At 42.5% G+C, this 18,857-nt stretch overlaps 1 protein-coding gene across 2 annotated transcripts in view; it reads right to left on the bottom strand.

Annotated features, from left to right (window-relative positions):
* Positions 1-17,033, bottom strand: part of rasa2 (RAS p21 protein activator 2) — a 189,509-nt gene extending 172,476 nt beyond the window's left edge. For both annotated transcript variants that reach the window (XM_048541904.2, XM_048541905.2), the window contains exon 1: positions 16,902-17,033. In XM_048541904.2, coding sequence (XP_048397861.1) covers positions 16,902-16,956 — 55 coding nt within the window. In that variant the 5' untranslated portion in view covers positions 16,957-17,033. The remainder of the gene's footprint in view (positions 1-16,901) is intronic.
* Between the last annotated feature and the right edge of the window lie 1,824 nt (positions 17,034-18,857).

Raw genomic sequence — 18,857 nt, 5'->3', positions numbered from 1 at the left:
AGTCATTGTACACCCGAGTTGCTTTTTTTAAAAATAAAAACTCATGTCCCCCTCAGATTGGGAAAGAGGAGAAAAAGCACATTAAGGGGGGATGTATCAAAAGTTTTGTCTTTCACTTTGAGACTTAAGGTTTCATGAAGTTAGCATTTCACCTTAATAGCGCAGTATTGTTTAGTACTTCCCATCAACAGAAGCCTAGCCGTGTCAAGGAAAATGTTCATTAATTCTGAAAATATTGATTCTCCCTTCATTGATGTCTGTCCTTTTCTAAATCACCTTGTTTCAAGACGGCAACAATTTGTACGTGGCTCAGGTAATTAATTTTCATGTCAACCTATGAAGCAAGTAGAGAATGACCCAGAAAAACTATAGTCAAGATTCGTTCAATATCCATGTCTACGTCCAGCAGTTCTGTGGACAACTTTAAAACCAGATGAAGCATAACACTATCAGGTTTAAAGGAAACATCAAGGACATTGTACCAATTTATTAATCACAGGCCGAGGATCATCTTTGAGTCTATGGCTCAGCATCATATGATCACAAATTAAGCTTATTTTAACAATCTAAAGACATGACATATCATAGGAATTAGTAAAAACAAAACCAAGTTTGGAAAAATCTCATTGTTTAGAGTTTTAGCAAAGATTTGCAGCTCGGGTTGTGGGGGAGATTGTTGACTTGCTTGCCAAGCTGGTTTGTTTTCATTCAGACGTTTCGTCACCATGCTAAGTCACATCAGTGAGGCCTCCTATGAAGCAATGTTATTCTACTCCGCTTGGAATTTATGCTGTCCAGTCCATTATGGCAAGTAGTGCCATTTCTGGTTTTGCTCTGTATGGGTTTATGTATGGGGTCCAATTGTGTATGTTTGTTGATTGCATTATGGGTTGAAAACCATGCCTCTAGGAATTCCTGGGCGTGCCTATGTGTGGCTTGGGCTACTATGGTTACCCTGTCCCAGTTAAACCAATGGCCTTCATTGTCTGAGTATACAGATATTGAGGAGAGTTCATCGTGTCATTTTTGTTGCTAGCTGATGTTCATGTATTCTGATGGCTAGTTCCCTTCCTGTGGCACAAGCACTGCAGTGACAGACAGGAAGGAAACCAGCCAGCAGAATACACGAACATCAGCTAGCAACAAAATGACATGATAAACTTTCATTGATATCAGTAAACTGATGGCCTACATTGTCCAAGTGTAACTGGGACAAGGTAACATAGTAGCCCAAGCCAAACACAGGCATGCATAGGAATTCCTAGAGGCATGGTTCTCAACCCACAATGCAATCAACAAACACACACAATTGGACCCCATATACAAACCAAAACCAGAAATTCACTACTTGCCATAATACACCGGACACCATAAATTCCAAGTGGAGTAGAACAACATCGCTTCATCGGAGGCCTCACTGATGTCACTTAGCACAGTGATGAAACATCTGAATGAAAACAAGCCAGCTCAGTGAGCAAGTCAACAACCTCAAAATCTCATCGTCTTCAGGAAACAATTATTATAACCATGAATCAGGGAAGGATAGAAACCAATAAAACTCAAGCCAAAATTCCTACTATATGCTGTGTGTTACTCATGTCAAGAACCTTTCCAAAATAAAGCATACAATGAGTAGCTTCTACAGCATATAATATCTCCAAGACAAACTCGGTCTCTCTTCTCTCTGTAGTGGCAGAGATCCCAAAAATCTTTTTACTCATTTGTTCCGACAGTGAATTAGAAACCAGGCACAATGTGTACAGGGAAGGAGGGGGTTGAGAAAACAGTGGATGTAAAAGAAGAATTGGAGCCAAACATGAAACAGAGCCAGAAAACCTACCTTACATGTAAAATTCAATTCAGAAATATTTGATTTGGATTACAGTATGCAAAGTATAAGGTAAGCAAATGTATTGAAATACAATTGTATTTTATGATATCAGCAAAATTCAACGCATCTTAAAGGTTACAAAGTTGCGCAGTTCTTCACAATATGACACGTGCACGTCGACTTCAGAGACAGTACTTAGAAACGTAGCTGAATAACAAAACAGGCAATGACTAATAATGCAATCATTTCACAGGCAAAGCAGAAACAGGGATAAACAAAATAAACAGACAGTGCAAAATGAGAAGAATCAGCATTCAGAAGCAAAATAGCACTGGGATAAGCAGACCTTTGACAGCATTCAGCTCAAAATGAATCCATCTGTTGCACCGCAAATGGATTTCTTTGACCAAACTCCCAAGAAACAAGGGAGGTTTAAAAAAAGAGGCAGCTGATGGTATGAACAAAGAAGCCTACATGAGCTTGCAGGCCTACACTGAGCGGGAAAGGGGGCAAGCCTGCACACCACTCAGCCTTTAGCTTCAAGAACTGCAGATTTCTTGTTCAGACTGCTGTCTAAATCTTCCATAAGACTTAGAAACAGAAGTAGCAAGTAAGCCTATTTATTGAGTTTGATCTGCCATTGAAGGAGATCATGGCTGATCTGATAATTCTCTATTCCACTTTCCCCATAATCATCGATTCCCTTATGTGAAATTCCTTGCCACAGGAGGCAGTTGAGGCTGGGTCAAGTATATTAAAGGCCCAGATAGACAGATTTTTAAATCAATAAGGGAGTTGATAATTATTCGAAAACACAGGAAAGGGTGTCGCTAGCTAAGCCAGTGTTTATTGCCTATTGCTAAAATGTCTAGAGGGCAGTTAACAGTCAACCACATTGCTGTGGTTCTGGAGACACTTGTAGGTAAGGATAGCAATTTCCTTCCCTCAAGGGCATTAGTGAACCAGATGGATTATCTGACAAACAACAATGATTTCATGACTATCATTTGAAATCGTGACCCCTAGTAATTGACTCCCCGACTCTGGGGAAAAAGCTTCTTATCCACCCTGTCTGTACCTCTCATGATTTTGTAGACCTCCTCCAGGTCGCCCCTTCTACCTCCGTCTTTCTAATGTAAATAATCCTACTCTACTCAACCTGTCTTCATAGCTAGAGCCCTCCATACCAGGCAACATCCTGGTAAACCTCCTCTGCATTCTCTCCAAAGCATCCACATCCTTTTAGTCATGTGGCAACCAGAACTGTATGCAGTATTCCAAATGTGGTCGAACCAAAGTCCTATACAACTGTAACATGACCTGTCAACTCCTGTACTCAATGCCCCATCCGATGAACAAAAACATGCCGTATGCCTTCTTGACCACTATCGACCTGCGTTGCCACCTTCAGGGTACAATGGACCTGAACACATTTAAGAATTCTAATAATTTTTTCTGGTAAGATTTGCCCTTCATGAAAGCATGCCGACTGTTTGATTACATTGTGCAATTCGAAATGCCCTATTACATTCTTTACAACAGACTAAATTTCCCAAAGAGATGTTAAGTTAGCTTTTCTTCTTACTGCTTCTTGTTTTGAATAACTAGCAGTTTTCCAATACCACAGCACTTTTCCAGAGGATTCTTTGATGATTACTACCAGTGTATCTAATATCTTTATAGCTACTCATTTTAAAATAATCGGGTGAGGTCCAGAGGATTTATTGGTCTTCAGTCCCATTGGTTTCTCCAGTAATTTTTCCTCTAGTGACAAGCAGTGCATTTATTTCCTCTCCTTTTTTGTTCTTAATTTAGAATTCTTGAAAAGCTATTAGTGCCTTCTACCATGAAGACCTACACTGACTATCTATTCAAACCCTTTGCCATTTTGTGGCTCCCAATTATTATTTCCCCAGCCTCATTCTCTAAAGGGATTATCCGAGATAAAGTGTGGAGCTGGATGAACACAGCAGGCCAAGCAGCATCTTAGGAGCACAAAAGCTGACGTTTCGGGCCTAGACCCATTCCCATTATCTCTAAAGGGACTATGGTCACTTTGATCTTATCCTTATATATAAAAGCAGCTCTTGCTGCCCATCTGGATAGTACTTATAAATTTATACACATTTTATTTTCTCCTTTTTTGGGCATTTTTTTTAAAACTTTATCAATCTTCTGGCTCACCATCAATTTTTGCTATCTGTATGCAATCCTTTCAATTTGTTCTTTCCTTAACTTTCCTGTATTTCAGAGTTGGCTTATACTTTTCCAAGGATATTTCTTCCTCACTGAGGAATGTATCTTTGTTGTGAACCATGAATAATTTTCTTAAACTCCTGCCATTGTTCCTCATCCATCTTTGCAGCTGAACTCTTTTCTCAGTCTACTCCAACTAGCTCTGCCCTTGGTGCTTTGTAATTACCCTTATTTAATTTTAGCAGTTTGTTTCCAACACAAATCCGTCCCTCATATTGAAATGAGGAATTCTATTACGTTATGGTCATGGTTTTCTCGGAAATCTTAATATGAGACCATGTATTAAACCCTCCTCATTCAATAGCACCAAAGCCAAAAAGCCTGCTCCCTGGTTAGAACCAAAACATTGTTCCAGGACTGTCCTGAACACACCCTACAAATTCTTCCTTTTTAGTATATCTGCCAATCTGGCCATCCCAATTAAAGTCATCCATGATTAATATTCTGCCTTTAGTTTATATACCTCAATTATCTCTTGATTTAAACTATCCTGCTGTATGGCTACTGTTATAGGGCCAAAGCTATTCTTACCAGCATCTTTTTCCCCATCATTCCTTAATTCAACCCATATGGAATCTACACTTTCCAATCCAAGACTGCTTTGCGCTGCTGTACTTATCTCATCTCATACTAACATTGCACCCCATCACCCTTCCCGACATTTCAAAAATTCACATACCTCTGAATATTTACAACTCAGCTTTGATCTGTTTGGAAACCAGACCTCCTCAATGGCTATAACAACATATCCATCAACTTCTACAGTGCCATTATTCATTCCACAACAAACTGGCTGTTTATCTTTTAAATGTTCACCAATTAAGATGATTTCAGGCATAATATTCCTCTTTGCTGCTGAGAATGCATTCCCAATTTCTACTGCTGTTTCCTCATCTTTTCTGCTGTAATTGCTATGTTGGCTCAAGCACAAACTAGTAGACCAACTATTAGCTACTTCAGATATTGCACCGCCCCTCATCTACTCTCATTTCTGCTAGACCCAGATTACAGGCCAATCTCAATAAATGACACTCACACACACACTCACACCTTCTCAAACTATATGCTCGTGATTATCACTTTCCACAGTTGGAAAATAATTTGACACGTTTTGCAGGGTGCTTCTCAGGGTTTCAACTATCTTGCTTGGAAATTATCTCAAACTATTTGTCATTTGAGAAGTACATCAACTGTACACTAAAAGTAATATAATACGTACATAATTTTGAATCATATGGCATTTTTAACATAGTAAAACATTCCAGAACTTCAGGAGAGCTAGAAAACACAAGTTTATATGGAGACTAAAGGAAATGTATGGATAGTTGACCACAGCTTGGTCAAGTAGGTTTTAAGGGCCAAAAGGAGAGACAGCCAAAGAGGCAGACAGGGAGAAAATTCTAAAATTTAATGCCCATGAAGATGAAAGGAGAGCTATCAATCTTAAAATTGTTACAGCACAGGTGGTGGCCATTCTGCCCATTGCATTTACACCAGCTCTCCAGTATGCCACTTTGTGTCATATCCTGCTTTCTCCCCATTGCTCTGCGTTTTGTATCTTTTCAAATAATCCCTGTTGACTAACTTCGCTGAACCTGCTTTCACCAAACACAGTGGCTCAGTGGTTAGCATTGCTGCTTCACAGCACCAGGGTCCCAGATTTAATTCCACCCTCGGGCGACTGTGTGTGTGGAGTTCGCACATTCTCCTCAAGCATGCATGCTGTTCCTCCAGGTGCGCTGGTTTCCTCCCACAATCCAAGACGTGCAGGGCAGTGGATTGGCCATGCTAAATTGCACGTCGTGTTCAGGGATACTTAGGTTAGGTGAGTTAGAGATGGGAAAATGCAGGGGTAGGGGAATGGGTTGAGGTAGGATGCTCTTTGGAGGGGCAGTGTGGACTTGTTCGGCTGAATGGTCTGTTTCCATACTGTTGGGATTCTGCGAACATTCAAGCCAGTTATTCCAGACTCCAAACAACCTTTACATGAAAAGATTTTTCTCCTTTCCCTCTTGCTTCTTTAGCTAAATATTTTAAATGTTTCCCCTCTCATTCTCAATCCTTTCACGAGTGGGAACATTTATTCCCTATTTATTCTGTCCAGATCACTCATGATTTTAAATACTTCAACCACATCTGGTTGAGAGACACTATTATGCCATAACAGTCCAAACTGGCAATTATATAGTGTTTCTCAAGGCAGTTAACAGCCAACTGAATATGTTTGAAACATAGTCAGCTGTCCTAACATAGCAAATGTGACAGCCAATTTGCACACACCGCAATTATCAAACTCAATACAGCGAGGTAATCTGCTGTGATATTGATTGAAGGGAAAATAGTGGCCAAGCCACAGAAATAGCTCCCTTGTCCTTCTTTGATTAGCATTGTGGGATTTTTTTATGTCCATTTGAGGGGGCAGATGATGTCTGAGAATTTTGTTTTCATTCATCCACACGATCCAGACACAAGTAACTAGACTAGATATTAATGGCCATCCCCAAGTTACTTCAAAAGGATGATCGTGAGCTGCCTTCCTGAACTGCTCAGCTACATATTGGTTAGGTACAAACAGTACTGTTAGAAAGAAGGCACAGTCAATAATGTAGTGTTTTCTCAATACTGCATTGACATTTGTGCTCAAGCCCTTAAGTAGGTCATGACAATGGCCTGCCTCAGAGGCAAGTATGTGACTGGCTGACTGACATTCACAGAGTTGTAAAGCTAGGGAAACAGAAGGTCAGGGAGGACTTCAGAAAGAAGGATGAGAATTTTAAAAGTCAAATATTGCTACACCTGGAATCAACACAGGTGAAAGTGCTGAGCAGAGAAACTGGTCTTGATGCGGGTTTGGGCGCAAAGTTTCAGGCTAGCTCAAGTTCACATTGGGAGGAAAAAAGACGACAGGCCATGTGAACACAATTATAGATAATTAAAGCCTTTGACAAGAACTTCAAAAGCAGATGAACGAGGCTTGGTTGAAGTCAGAGGGTGGAAACGGGCAGTCTTGTGATGATCTGGTATGTTAAAGCATCTTTGTCACACAAAGGTTGTGAATGATCTGTGTGTGTCTCAGATGGTAGCTGCAATGGAAAGTGATGGAGATTGTGGTGGGGAATTGAACATAATAGCTTTGTACTTCACATGATTGGAAGCAATTTCCACTTACTGGGTGTCAGATGAGCACCAAAACTAATTTAAGACAGTTGAGTGATCAAGAGGTGGTGCTGAGTTAGAGTTGGGTGTCATCAGCATTCATGTGGAGCCTGAAGTGATTTGGCATGTTTCTAATGGACAGAATTTTGTAAAAGACAGACAAAGGAGAGCAAAGATGAAACCTTCTGAGCTTCCACAAGTAATGATATGGCAAGGGAAGTCACTACAGTGGATTTTCTGGCCATAACTCAAAAACAAACAAACAGGGAAGGAAGATCCTCCGAGTTGGATAACGGAGCAAAGTACTGGGGAGGCATGATGGTTCAGTGGTTAGCACTGCTATCTCAACACCAGGGATCTGGGTTTGATTTCAGCCATGACTGACTGACCATGCGTACTCCATGCGTACTCCACACGTTCTCCCCATGTCTGTGTGGGTGTCTTCCAGGTGCCCCGGTTTTCTCCCACAGTCCAAAGATTCGCAAATCAGTGGATTGGCCATGGTGAATTGTCTGTAGTGTCTAGTGATGTGCAGGCTAGGTAAAGGGATTACAGAAATAGGGTGTGAGTATGGATTTGGATGGGATACTCTTCAGAAAATTAGTGCAGACTCATAGGCTGAATAGTCACTTTCTGCACTACAGGAATTCTGCAATTCTGACATTTAGATGTCAACATGTCAAAAGCGCAAGTCAGGTCAAGGAAGGTGAGGAAGGAAGTTTACCGTGGTCACTGTCCTAGGATGTATCTTAGAATGCAGGTGAGAGTCATTACAACACTATGATTGTGTGGATTCAAATGAGGAGTAGTGTGGTAAAAAAGGAAGAGATTTTTTGTGTTGAAAATTTCAAGGGCTTTGGAGATGAAAGGACAAGTAGAAATAGAACTTTTTCTGAGAAAAGGGGTGCTGGCAGCAAATGATGGAAGTGGACAGATAAATTTTAGCTACCTCGAGGGACATGGAACAAATTTTGGTGATGAAATGATTAACAGTTTGGTCAATTTAGTAGACAGAAACTCTAAGCAGCCACAACTCAAACAGCAGGACAGCATAAGGGAAGGTATTCTACCATCCGTACCTGATCTTGCCTACATGTGACACCAAACCCACAGCAATGTGGTTGGCTTTTAACTGCTTTCTGGGCAATTAGGGATGGGCAGTAAATGCTCACCTAGCTAGTGACACTCGCATCCCATGAATGAATGAATAAATTTAAAAAGCTAGGAGAGGAAAAAAATGGTCAAAGTTGCAGCAGGGTTGAAACTTGGAGCATGCCTGACTAAGAAAATCAAGAGAATAGGCAGATGTTGTTAAATAAATGAACTCGATCTTCAGGACAAAGAATTCCAGGAGCTCCTCATAACTGTTTAATATTATGAAGGAGGTACAGAATGCAGGTTAAAAAAAAAGTAAGAATGATGCTATTCTTTGTAGTGGAAAGGGAAAACCAAACGACTCTTGAACAACTATATAGTTATGGCAGATAACAGCAGGTCCAGACTTGACTTTTGGTGATCCTGCCTGACCAGACAATGAATGTTTAGATGGATCCCTGGTGAAACCACGAGCCCCTTGCAAGTGCTGTTAGTAGAAAAGTTTATTACTAATGCTATATATAAAGACCATATTCCTTTTATTTAATGAAAGCACTGCAGTTTAAAAAAAAACTTCTTGCAAAAGCATCATAAACCAGAGAAACAAAATCTGCAAGATCCCAAATCAAATTTACTCCTTTTTAATTGAAAATCAGGGTGGCTTGTTGTTATGTAAGAATTGTACATGCATACTCAACAGGCAATCCAGATTTAAACATTCATTCAATATCCATAATATTACTGTCTGTATTAAGAAAATCACAGTAGAAGCAGCAGAGTGGACTATGTTTGGTAGTTACTTGATATGCCAGATATTATCCTTCTACTAAGACATCAACTTGGTTGTATAGCACCTTTAGGTGTAAAACATTCTGAAAAATTACATGTGAGCATTATAAAGTGGAATTAGACCAAGCCATACAAAGTGATATTTGGCTGGATGGTCAAAAGCTTGCTGTAGGAGAAAATTAAGGAGAATCTTAAAAAGGACAAGCACGCGCGAGAGAGAGAAGAGGTATTTGGAGAAAATTCCAGAGCTAGGACAGCTGAGGGCATCAAACCAATGGTTCAGCACTTAGAGTACATTCATCATGTCAGAATTAGGTAAGTGTAAACCTCAATATTGTGGGGATTAGGAAGGGTAAGGTCAAGTTAAAGGGATTTCAAAACAAGGTTGAGAACTTTTTAAAAGATGTGTTGCTTGGCTCTGGCTGATAAATTCCCAGGGCCTGATAATCCACGCCCTAATGTACTATGGGAAATGGCCTGAGAAAATTCAATGCTTTGGTGGTCATCTTTCAAGATTCTACAGACTTTAACAATGGTCCAATCTCTAGGAACTGTAGCAATATGACCCACAACTTTAAAAAAGATAGAGACAAAAGGGGAAATTATAGACTGCTGAGCCTGACATCTGTAATGGGGAAAATATTACAGTCCATTATAAAAGATCAATGGCAGAGGACTTGTAAAATGGTGACAGGATCAGACGGTCAGTGTCAATTTATGAATGGGACATGATGCTAGACAAATCTACTGGAAGTTTGACAGATACTATAAGTTGAGTTGATAAGGGGGATCCAGTGAATGTCGTTTACAGAAAACTGAAAGGCCTGGGAAGATGTCTCCATTCGCAGCAGAGATGAGGGCCCGAGGACACAGTCTGACAGTAAAGAGAAGACCCATTAGAACGGAGATGAGGAGAAGCTTCTCCAGCCAGACAGTAGTGAATCCAAGGAATTCATTGTCACAGAAGACTATAGGGGCCAAGTTAGAGTATATTTAAGACAGGGGTCAATAGGTTCTTGATTGTTCAGGGGATCAAAGGTTACAGGGAGTAAACAGGAGAATGGGGTTAAGAAGCTTATCAGCCATGATTGAATGGTAGAGCAGGCTCCATGGGCCGAGTGGCCTAATTTCTGCTCCAATGCCTTATGGTTTACTTGGGCTTTCAGATGGCTTTCAATAAGCTCCCATAACAGAAATTAACATGCAAATTGAAGTGAATAGGACTGGGGTTAGTTTTCTGACATGGATAGAGAATTGATTGGCAGACAGGAAACAAAGTGGGAGTAAACAGGTCTTTTTCTGAATGGCAGGTAATGACTATGGGGTAGCACAGGAATCAGTGATGACTGCATCTAATAATTAAGTGGAAACTAACTGTAATATCTCTAGGTTTGCAGGCAACACAAATCTGGGTGGGAGGAGAGCTGTGGAGGAGGATACAAAGATGCTTCAGTGTGATTTGAACAAGTTGAATGAGTGGGCAAATGTGGGAAATGTGTAGACGGTGAAGTAAAATGTGGAGAAATGTGAATTTAAGCACCTTGGTAGTAGACACAGGCAACAGGCTACCATCCAAATGGCGATAAACTGAGAAATGGGAGGTTCAATGAGACCTGGGTGTCCTTGCACACCGGCCCCTGAAAGTCAACATGCAGGTGCGACCAGTAGTGAAGACACCAAACTGCATAGTGGCCTTCATTGCAAGAAGATTTGAGTACAGCAGCAAAAATATCTTGCTGCAATTGTACAGGGTCTCAGTGAGACCACATCTGGAGCGATATGCACAGTTTGGGTCTCCCTATCTTAAGAAAGGTGTTTGGACAGTTGAAGGCAATGTACAATAAATGTTTACCAGACTGTTTCCCTGGGATTTGAAGGATTGACATAAAAGAGACTGGATCAGTTAGGGCAATATTCATTGCAAGTTAAAAAGGAGGGAGAAACTAGACAAGATAAATGCAAGAAGAAAGTTCCCAATGACTGAAGTCCAGAACCAGGAGTCACAGTTTAAGGATTATGGGGGCTGGTCATTTAGGACCGAGAGGAGGAGTAATGTTTTTATCCCGAGGGTGGTGAGCCTGCGGAATTCTGTGCCACTGAAAGCAATTGAGGCCAAAACACTGACTATTTTTCAAGCAATTAGATATTGTGCTTATGGCCAAAGTGATCAAATGGTATGGGGGGGGGAACAGCAGAAACGGAGTACTGATTTCAACAATCACCCATGAGCACAGTTAATGGCAGAGCATGTTCAAAGGGCTGAATGGCAAATAGGGAAGGACAAATAACAGAAAAAGGAAGCGGGAGAAAGCCAAAGGTATGGTGAACTTTCTTTTTGAACAGCTGCGGCAGTCCATTTGGTGTAGAAACACAATGCCATTCCAGAGAGAATTCGAGGATTATGACCTAGCAATACTCAAGCAATGGTGATAAATTTCCAAGTCTGGAGGACAAGTTGATTGGAGAAAACTTGCAGGTCATAATATTCCCATTTATCTGCTACCTTTGTCTTTGTGAATAATAGCAATTGTGGGTTTGGGAGGTGCTATAACATAGAACATAGAAAAGTACAGCACAGTACAGGCCCTTCGGCCCACGATGTTGTGCCGTGGAATAATCCTAATCCAAATATAAAATAACCTAACCTACATTCCCCTCAATTCACTGCTGTCCATGTGCATGTCCAGCAGTTGCTTAAATGTCACTAATGACTCCGCTTCCACGACTACCACTGGTAAACTATTCCATGCGCTCAACTCTCTGGATGAAGAACATCCCTCTAACGTCTCCTCTATACCTTTCTCTTAACACCTTAAAACTATGACCCCTCGTGGCAGTCAATCCTGCCCTGGGGAAAAGTCTCTGGCTATTGACTCTATCCGTGCTTCTCATTACCTTGTACACCTCGATCAGGTCACCTCTCTTCCTCCTTCTCTCCAGAGAGAGAAGTCTGAGCTCAGTCAACGTCTCCTTGTAAGACAAGCCCTCCAGTCCAGGCAGCATTCTGGTAAACCTCCTTTGCACCCTCTCCAAAGCCTCCACATCTTTCCTATAATAGGGCGATGAGAACTGGACACAATATTCCAAGTGTGGTCTCACCAGGGTTTTGTAGAGCTGCAGCATAACCTCGTGGTTAATGAAAGCCAAAACACCATATGCTTTCATAACAACCTTATCCACCTGGGTGGCAACTTTGAGGGAGCTATGCACTTGAACACCAAGATCCCACTGTTCCTCCACACTGCTGAGAATCCTGCCTTTAATCCTATATTCAGCATTTAAGTTCGACCTTCCAAAACGCCTCACTTCGCATTTATCCAGGTTGAACTCCATCTGCCATTTCTCAGCCCAGCTCTGCATTCTGTCAATGTCTGTCGAAGGATCTTGGTTAAACTTCTTTAGTATAAAGTTTGAAAACTTCTATAGCACATCTTGTAGATAGTGCACACTATTGCTTCTGAGCATTGGTAGTGGAGGGAGTGGATGATTATGGATGTGACACAAATCTGGCAGATTGCTTTGTCCTAGATGGTGTCATCCTTGTGTTGTTGGAGCTGTACTCACTCAAGCAAGACAGTATGTCAGACATTTGTTTTGGGAAGTCAGTATAATCAGGAGTTGCTCACTACAAGATTTCTCAACTCTGACCTGCACTTACAATGATTAGTCCAGTTCAATTTCTGGTCAATGGCAATTACTCCTCTCCTCCCCTCCCCTCCCCTCTTCGCACCACCCCGCCCCTGCCCCCCACCCAGAGGTGATAAAATTGCATGTCAAGCAGGTGATAGTTAGATGCTGGAAATGGTCATTTGCCACTTGTCAGCCTAAACCTGGATACTGCCCAGATGTTGCTGCATTTGGAAATGGACTGCATTAGTATGAGCAGTGAATCAGATGAATATTTACAACAGTTATCGTCAGTGTCATACAGCACAGGTCCTACACATCCATGCCAATTAAGTTTCCCTACTAAACTAGTCCCATTTGCGTGCACTTGGGCCATATCCCTATTAACCTTTTCTAATCACATACTGGCCCAAATGTATTTATAATGCTGGAACTGAATCTGCATCTACCACTTCTTCTGGCAATTTATTCCACATATGAACCACCAAAAAAGTTTCCCCTCATGTTCTTTTTAAACCTCCTCTCTCACCTTAAGAATATGCCCTCTAGTTTTGAACTTCCCCCACCCGAGGGGGAAGAGCCTGGGTGTTCTCCTTATCTTTAACCCCCCGGTGATTTTATAAACCTCTACAAAATCATCTTGTGATCATCTTAGAATGACCTTGATGTACAGTAGGGTGATTAGTGAGCCTGGTCAAGTTGTGTCTTCCTGTTGTGGTCTGTTTCAGAGGTAACAACGGATTGCGCTTTTGCCATATCCCTTCCTTTTGAAGGCCCCATACAGGTGTCCCTGTTTTGCTTTGCGTAGTTCCAGGTTGCTAGTATGTGTTATGACTCGGCAGCGCACTGACAATGTTACCTAACAGGGTGACAAAATGTTTGCAACCAAACCCACTAGATATGTTCGCTGAGTTACAAACCTCAGCTTTCTTTACCACCCTGTCGACCTGTGAAGCAACTTTGAAATAACTTGTAAAGTGATTAGTGAAATCAGGAATAAAAGCTGAGTTAAATCCTACCAGTTGCTATGGTGGGCTGTTAACTCTGAGATTAGGCTGCACTTCTGGATGACTAGCCTCATGGCTTTACCACTGTACCATCATCCCTAGTGAGTCAAATAGGAAATCCAATAACTTGGAACAGTGAGATTGAGGGGGATTGTGAGGTAATACTTGGTGACATCAGCAAACAAGAGAAAACTAAGCTTTCTTTCTGTGCTAAGTCACCAAGAGGTAGCATGTGGAGATCAGAACAGGCCAACAGTAAATCCTTGTGGACCAGAAGAATAGTAAGAGAGGGGAGCCACAACAAGTGGTTTCAAAAATTAGACAAGATAAAAATACAACCAGACAAGTGGAGTTCCATGAGCTGGTTCTCAGTGGATTGGTATTATAGGTAGAAGGTATGTTAAAGCTGTGACAAAAGGAAGCAGGAAAAAAAAACAGGAAGACATACAGATGGGCAGTTTTCACACAGAATGTCATTTTTGACTTTGCTAAGAGTTGTTCTGAGAGCAAAAAGGAGTTTCCCCAGTGTCTTGGGCAATATTTATCACTCAACAAATTCTTTCATCAATCGAGACACCTTGCATGCACAAACTGGCCAACGCATTTTATATATCCCAGCAATTACACCAAAAAATAATTCATTGGTAGCAGATCACACATTTGTGAGATCATTGAAGGCAGGAATGTAAATTTTTCTTTACTTCATTCATATATATTTCCTGACCAGTTTTAATACAAAACAGCAATTCTTAGCAGAGGCAGTAATGCATTGACTCGAACAAACAGCTCTGCCAATCATCCAACCCAAACTTTGGATCCGCTATGTGGATGACACCTTTGTCATCACTAAACAAAACAAGTTAGAGGAAACATTCAAGACCATCAATAATACCTTTACTGGCATAACATTCACAAAAGAGGAGGAAAACAAACAACAAACTGCCATTCCTAGATGCCACAGTAGAGTGAACAGCCAATGGGGAACTTCAAACCAGCATCTACAGGAAAACAACACATACGGACCAAATACTGAACTACAGGAGCAACCATCCCAACACCCACAAACGAAGCTGCATTAGAACATTATTCCAATGAGCCACCACACACTGCAGCACAAAGGAGCTACGCAGGGCAGAGAAAAATCACCTATACAGCATATTCAAAAAGAATGGGTACCATATGAACACAGTCCGCCGATTACTCAGCAACAAACCCAAACAACCACACAAAACGGGCTCAGAAACCATAACCACTCTCCCCTACATCAAAGGCATTTCCAAAATGACTGCCAGACTACTCGGACCTCTTGGCATCAGGGTAGCCCACAAACCCAACAACACACTAAGACAGCAGCTAATGAACTTAAAAGACCCTATACGGACAACTAATAAAATGAACGTCATCTACAAAATACCTTGCAAGAACTGTGACAAACACTACATTGGACAAACAAGCAGAAAGCTAGCCACCAGGATACATGAACATCAACTAGCCACAAAACGACATGACCCGCTATCACTCGTATCCTTACATACAGATAAGGAAGGACACCGCTTTGATTGGAACAATACATCCATCCTAGGACGAGCCAAACAGAGACATGCACGAGAATTCCTAGAAGCATGGCATTCCAACCGGAACTCCATCAACAAACACATTGGCTCCAAGTCAATCTACCATCCCCTGAGAAAAAGAACAGGAAATGACATCAACAACCCAAGGAAACCTAACCAGATAAATAAAGCGGGACATAACACCAGCGCTTCGTCGGAGGCTCACTGATGATGTTACCTTGAATGGTGACGAAACGTCTGAAAACTAACCTTCCAGCTCAGCGAGCAAACTCACATCCAGAGCAATTCTTAAAGCAAATAAATTGCAAATAATTGGTCAGTTATAACGATAAACTTCAACTGAGGTCAGTAAAAGAGAAGTAAATTACAACAAACTCAAGCATGCCAAAAGCGTGAGCACATTCATAAATAAGTCTTTGCTCACAGCAATAGAATGATTTAAAATAACACCACAGTAGAACAGCAAACGGGTAACTTCACAAACACTTATTTTAACTTGTGTTTACATCAGAACCAGTAAATCTAACGATCAAACTTTATTTTGTGACTATCTTGATGATAAATCAAAAGAGAGTGGTGCGAGCAAGGAATAGATACTGAGCATAAACAAATTAAATGAAAATAAAAGAAAATAGATCACAAAAATGTGCTTGGCAATATCCGAAAATAGTTGTACTAACCGCACACAGAATTTATAAAAATATTAATCTGAACTGATAGATTAAAAAATTGCAAAAATCTATTTAAATACAATAACCAAATCTGAGTATACACTACACAACATAACCTATTCGGATCAATGTTAATTGCGACCATGAAAAAAAAGTCATTTATTACACAAGACAAATAAGAGTTGCTTTTTAAAATGCTAAATGTCCCTAAAGACCAATAGTTCCGATATTACACGGTCATTTTTACGTGTTGATTTAATGTTATGTATGCACGCGATGTCATAACATGAAAATGATTACTGACTGCAACTACACCCAAATTTTAACTGCGGTTTTAAGAGGATACTGAAGGTAGTGTAAAAGCGTCATACTACCACTGCGCTACAGATAGAATACAGGCAGAACGTGGATTCAGCTTAAGTTTCATTTGTACTCTTCACAAAACGATGCTGACACTCAGGTGTCAAACCGATTTAATTCAGTACAGTCTAAAGGAGTTACGCAGGAACATCGGACCAATAATTTTACTCTGAATTATCAAGACGTCTGGAGTCTCCTATTCTTACTCTGGGGGTTATATGCAGTACGGGTCAAGATCAAAACTCCGAAAGCCCAGGAGCAGCAACTCTCTGCAGGCTACCCTTTAAACTTCAACTACGAGAAAAAGGACAGCAGGGGCTCGACCATCTCACAAACACACGGGATGCTCGGTGAGACTCAGCGAGGGAGAAAGATGGGCAAGAGACCCGCTGAGCCGAGCCGTTCTCCCCTTCCACGGGCGGTGTCTCACCTCCACAACCCGGCCTCCCCACAGGCCAATCCGAGGACAACAGTCCATTTGGGAGGCGGTAGAGGAGGCGAGCGTGCCAGTAAAAGACAATCAAGGAGCACTCACAGATTTTGCCCCTCAGGCTCTGTAAGACACGAACTGCTGTATCTTCTTCCGCCATGTCTCGCCGCCGGCCCTCGCCTACTGTACATCTTGCATCCCTCTCACATCCGTCGACGGCCACTGAGAGGGGGCGGGGCGGGGTGGGGCCCTGGGCGCGCCTGCGCGTTTCCTCCCTCCCTTCCTTCGGCCGGGCACTCTCGGGGGTGGGAATGCCATGCGGCGTGCGCACTACGCATCAACGCGGTCGTCCCACGCTTTGAGGCGGAGCCAAGAGGGCCACAGAAGAGCATGCGCATCACCTTCCACCCGGCTCCCGTCGGGATTGCGGCGGCTGCGGGGTGGGGGCGATGGCATGTCGCTATGCGCATGCGTGTCTCCTCACCGTCACCGCTGCGGCGCGGTTGCGTATGCGCGCGCCTGTTCCCGTGCGTGGTCTGAACTCGAGGCGTCGTCGTTTCTTCATTTAACCGACCCCAAACTATTGAGTGAATCTCCCTAAATGGCAGCTCGAGTGCAGTTGAGGTGCACTCATAGTTTATTTTCCCCCTCATTATCCGATCATCAGAACGTAAGAATTTGGAAGTCAGGGCACGTATTCTTGAGGAATTTGGGTACGGACACGATGCGCCGAAGGGCCGTCTTCTGATCTGTTAACTTCCTCAGATTTTTCGGGTTGGTGTGGACGTATTTGTACTGATGTAAGATCATGTCGCATATTACTTGACTGCTGTTTGAGGAGACAACACAGTGTGGAGGTGGAGGAACACAGCGGGCCAGGCAGCATCAGAGGAGAAGGAAAGCTGATGTTTCAGGTCCTGACCTTGGAGAGGGAAGGGGGATCTGAAATAAGGAGGGAGCGGAGGGGTGGGGCTGGGGAAGGAAGGTGGGACGGTGATAGGTAAGTGCACGTAGGGAGTGGTGGGGATTGGTAAGTGAGGTGGGAGGAGTGGCTAGGTGGAAGAGAAGATGGACAGTTTGTGTCACGTCAAGGAGGTGGGGATGAGATGGAGAGTTGTCGGTCGTGGAATGATGCTGGGGATGGGAACATTTTCAAACCGGTGAATTCCATGTTCAGGTCATCAGGATGTGGGCTCCTGAGGCGGTATATGAGATGTTGCTCCTCCAGTTTGTGTGTAACATCATTATGGAGCAGGCCCGGGATGGACATGTCACCCAAGGAGTTGGAGGGGTATTAAAATGGCCCGCAACCAGAAGATATTGTTGTTCATCGCATACAGAGCACAGATTCTTTACGAAATCGTCTCCAAATGTACACTTGGCCTCACGGATGTAGAGAGGGCTACGTTGGGAGCAAAGGATACAGTAGACTAAGTTGGAGACTGTATTGGTGATCCCTGTCTGATATGAAAGCTTTGCTTTGGGCCTTGAATGGAGGTGAGGGGGGAGGTGTAGCATTTTCCTCCCACAGGGAAAGCTGTCAGAATGGTGGAGTTAGTGGGGAGTGTTGTGCAGACGAGTGAGTCACAGCGTGGGTAGTCCCAATGAAAAGGGGGTGGGGAGGAAAATATCTCTTTGGTTGTGGGGTTCAATTGTAGGTAGGTATCAGAAATAGAGAATGATATGCCGGATGCAGAGGTTGGTGGTGTGATATGTGAGGACCAGGGAGATTCTGCCTTTATTTTTGTTGGGGGAAGGGGTTTTGAGGGCAGAAGTGCAGGAAATGTAAGAGATGTGGTGAGGGCATTATTGGTCACCAGAGGGGTGATGTAATGGGAATGGAACGCTCCATCTTGGGAGCAGATGCAGTGGAAGTGGAGGAATTGGGAGTAGGGAATTACATTCTTGCAGGAGAGTAGATGAGAAGAGTTGTGGTCCAGGTAGCTGTGAGAGTCGGTGGGCTTGAAATAGATGTCAGTGTTAAGGCAGTTACCAGAGATACAGATGGAGAGATCTAGGAACCTGGGGGAGGTAGCGGAGATGGTCCAAGTGAATTTGAGG

The sequence above is a fragment of the Stegostoma tigrinum genome, chromosome 14 (assembly GCF_030684315.1).
Source record: "Stegostoma tigrinum isolate sSteTig4 chromosome 14, sSteTig4.hap1, whole genome shotgun sequence".
Classification (NCBI taxonomy): Eukaryota; Metazoa; Chordata; class Chondrichthyes; order Orectolobiformes; family Stegostomatidae; genus Stegostoma; species Stegostoma tigrinum.
Note: the sequence above shows the minus strand (reverse complement) of the source record. Positions and strands in the feature narration are given on the sequence as shown.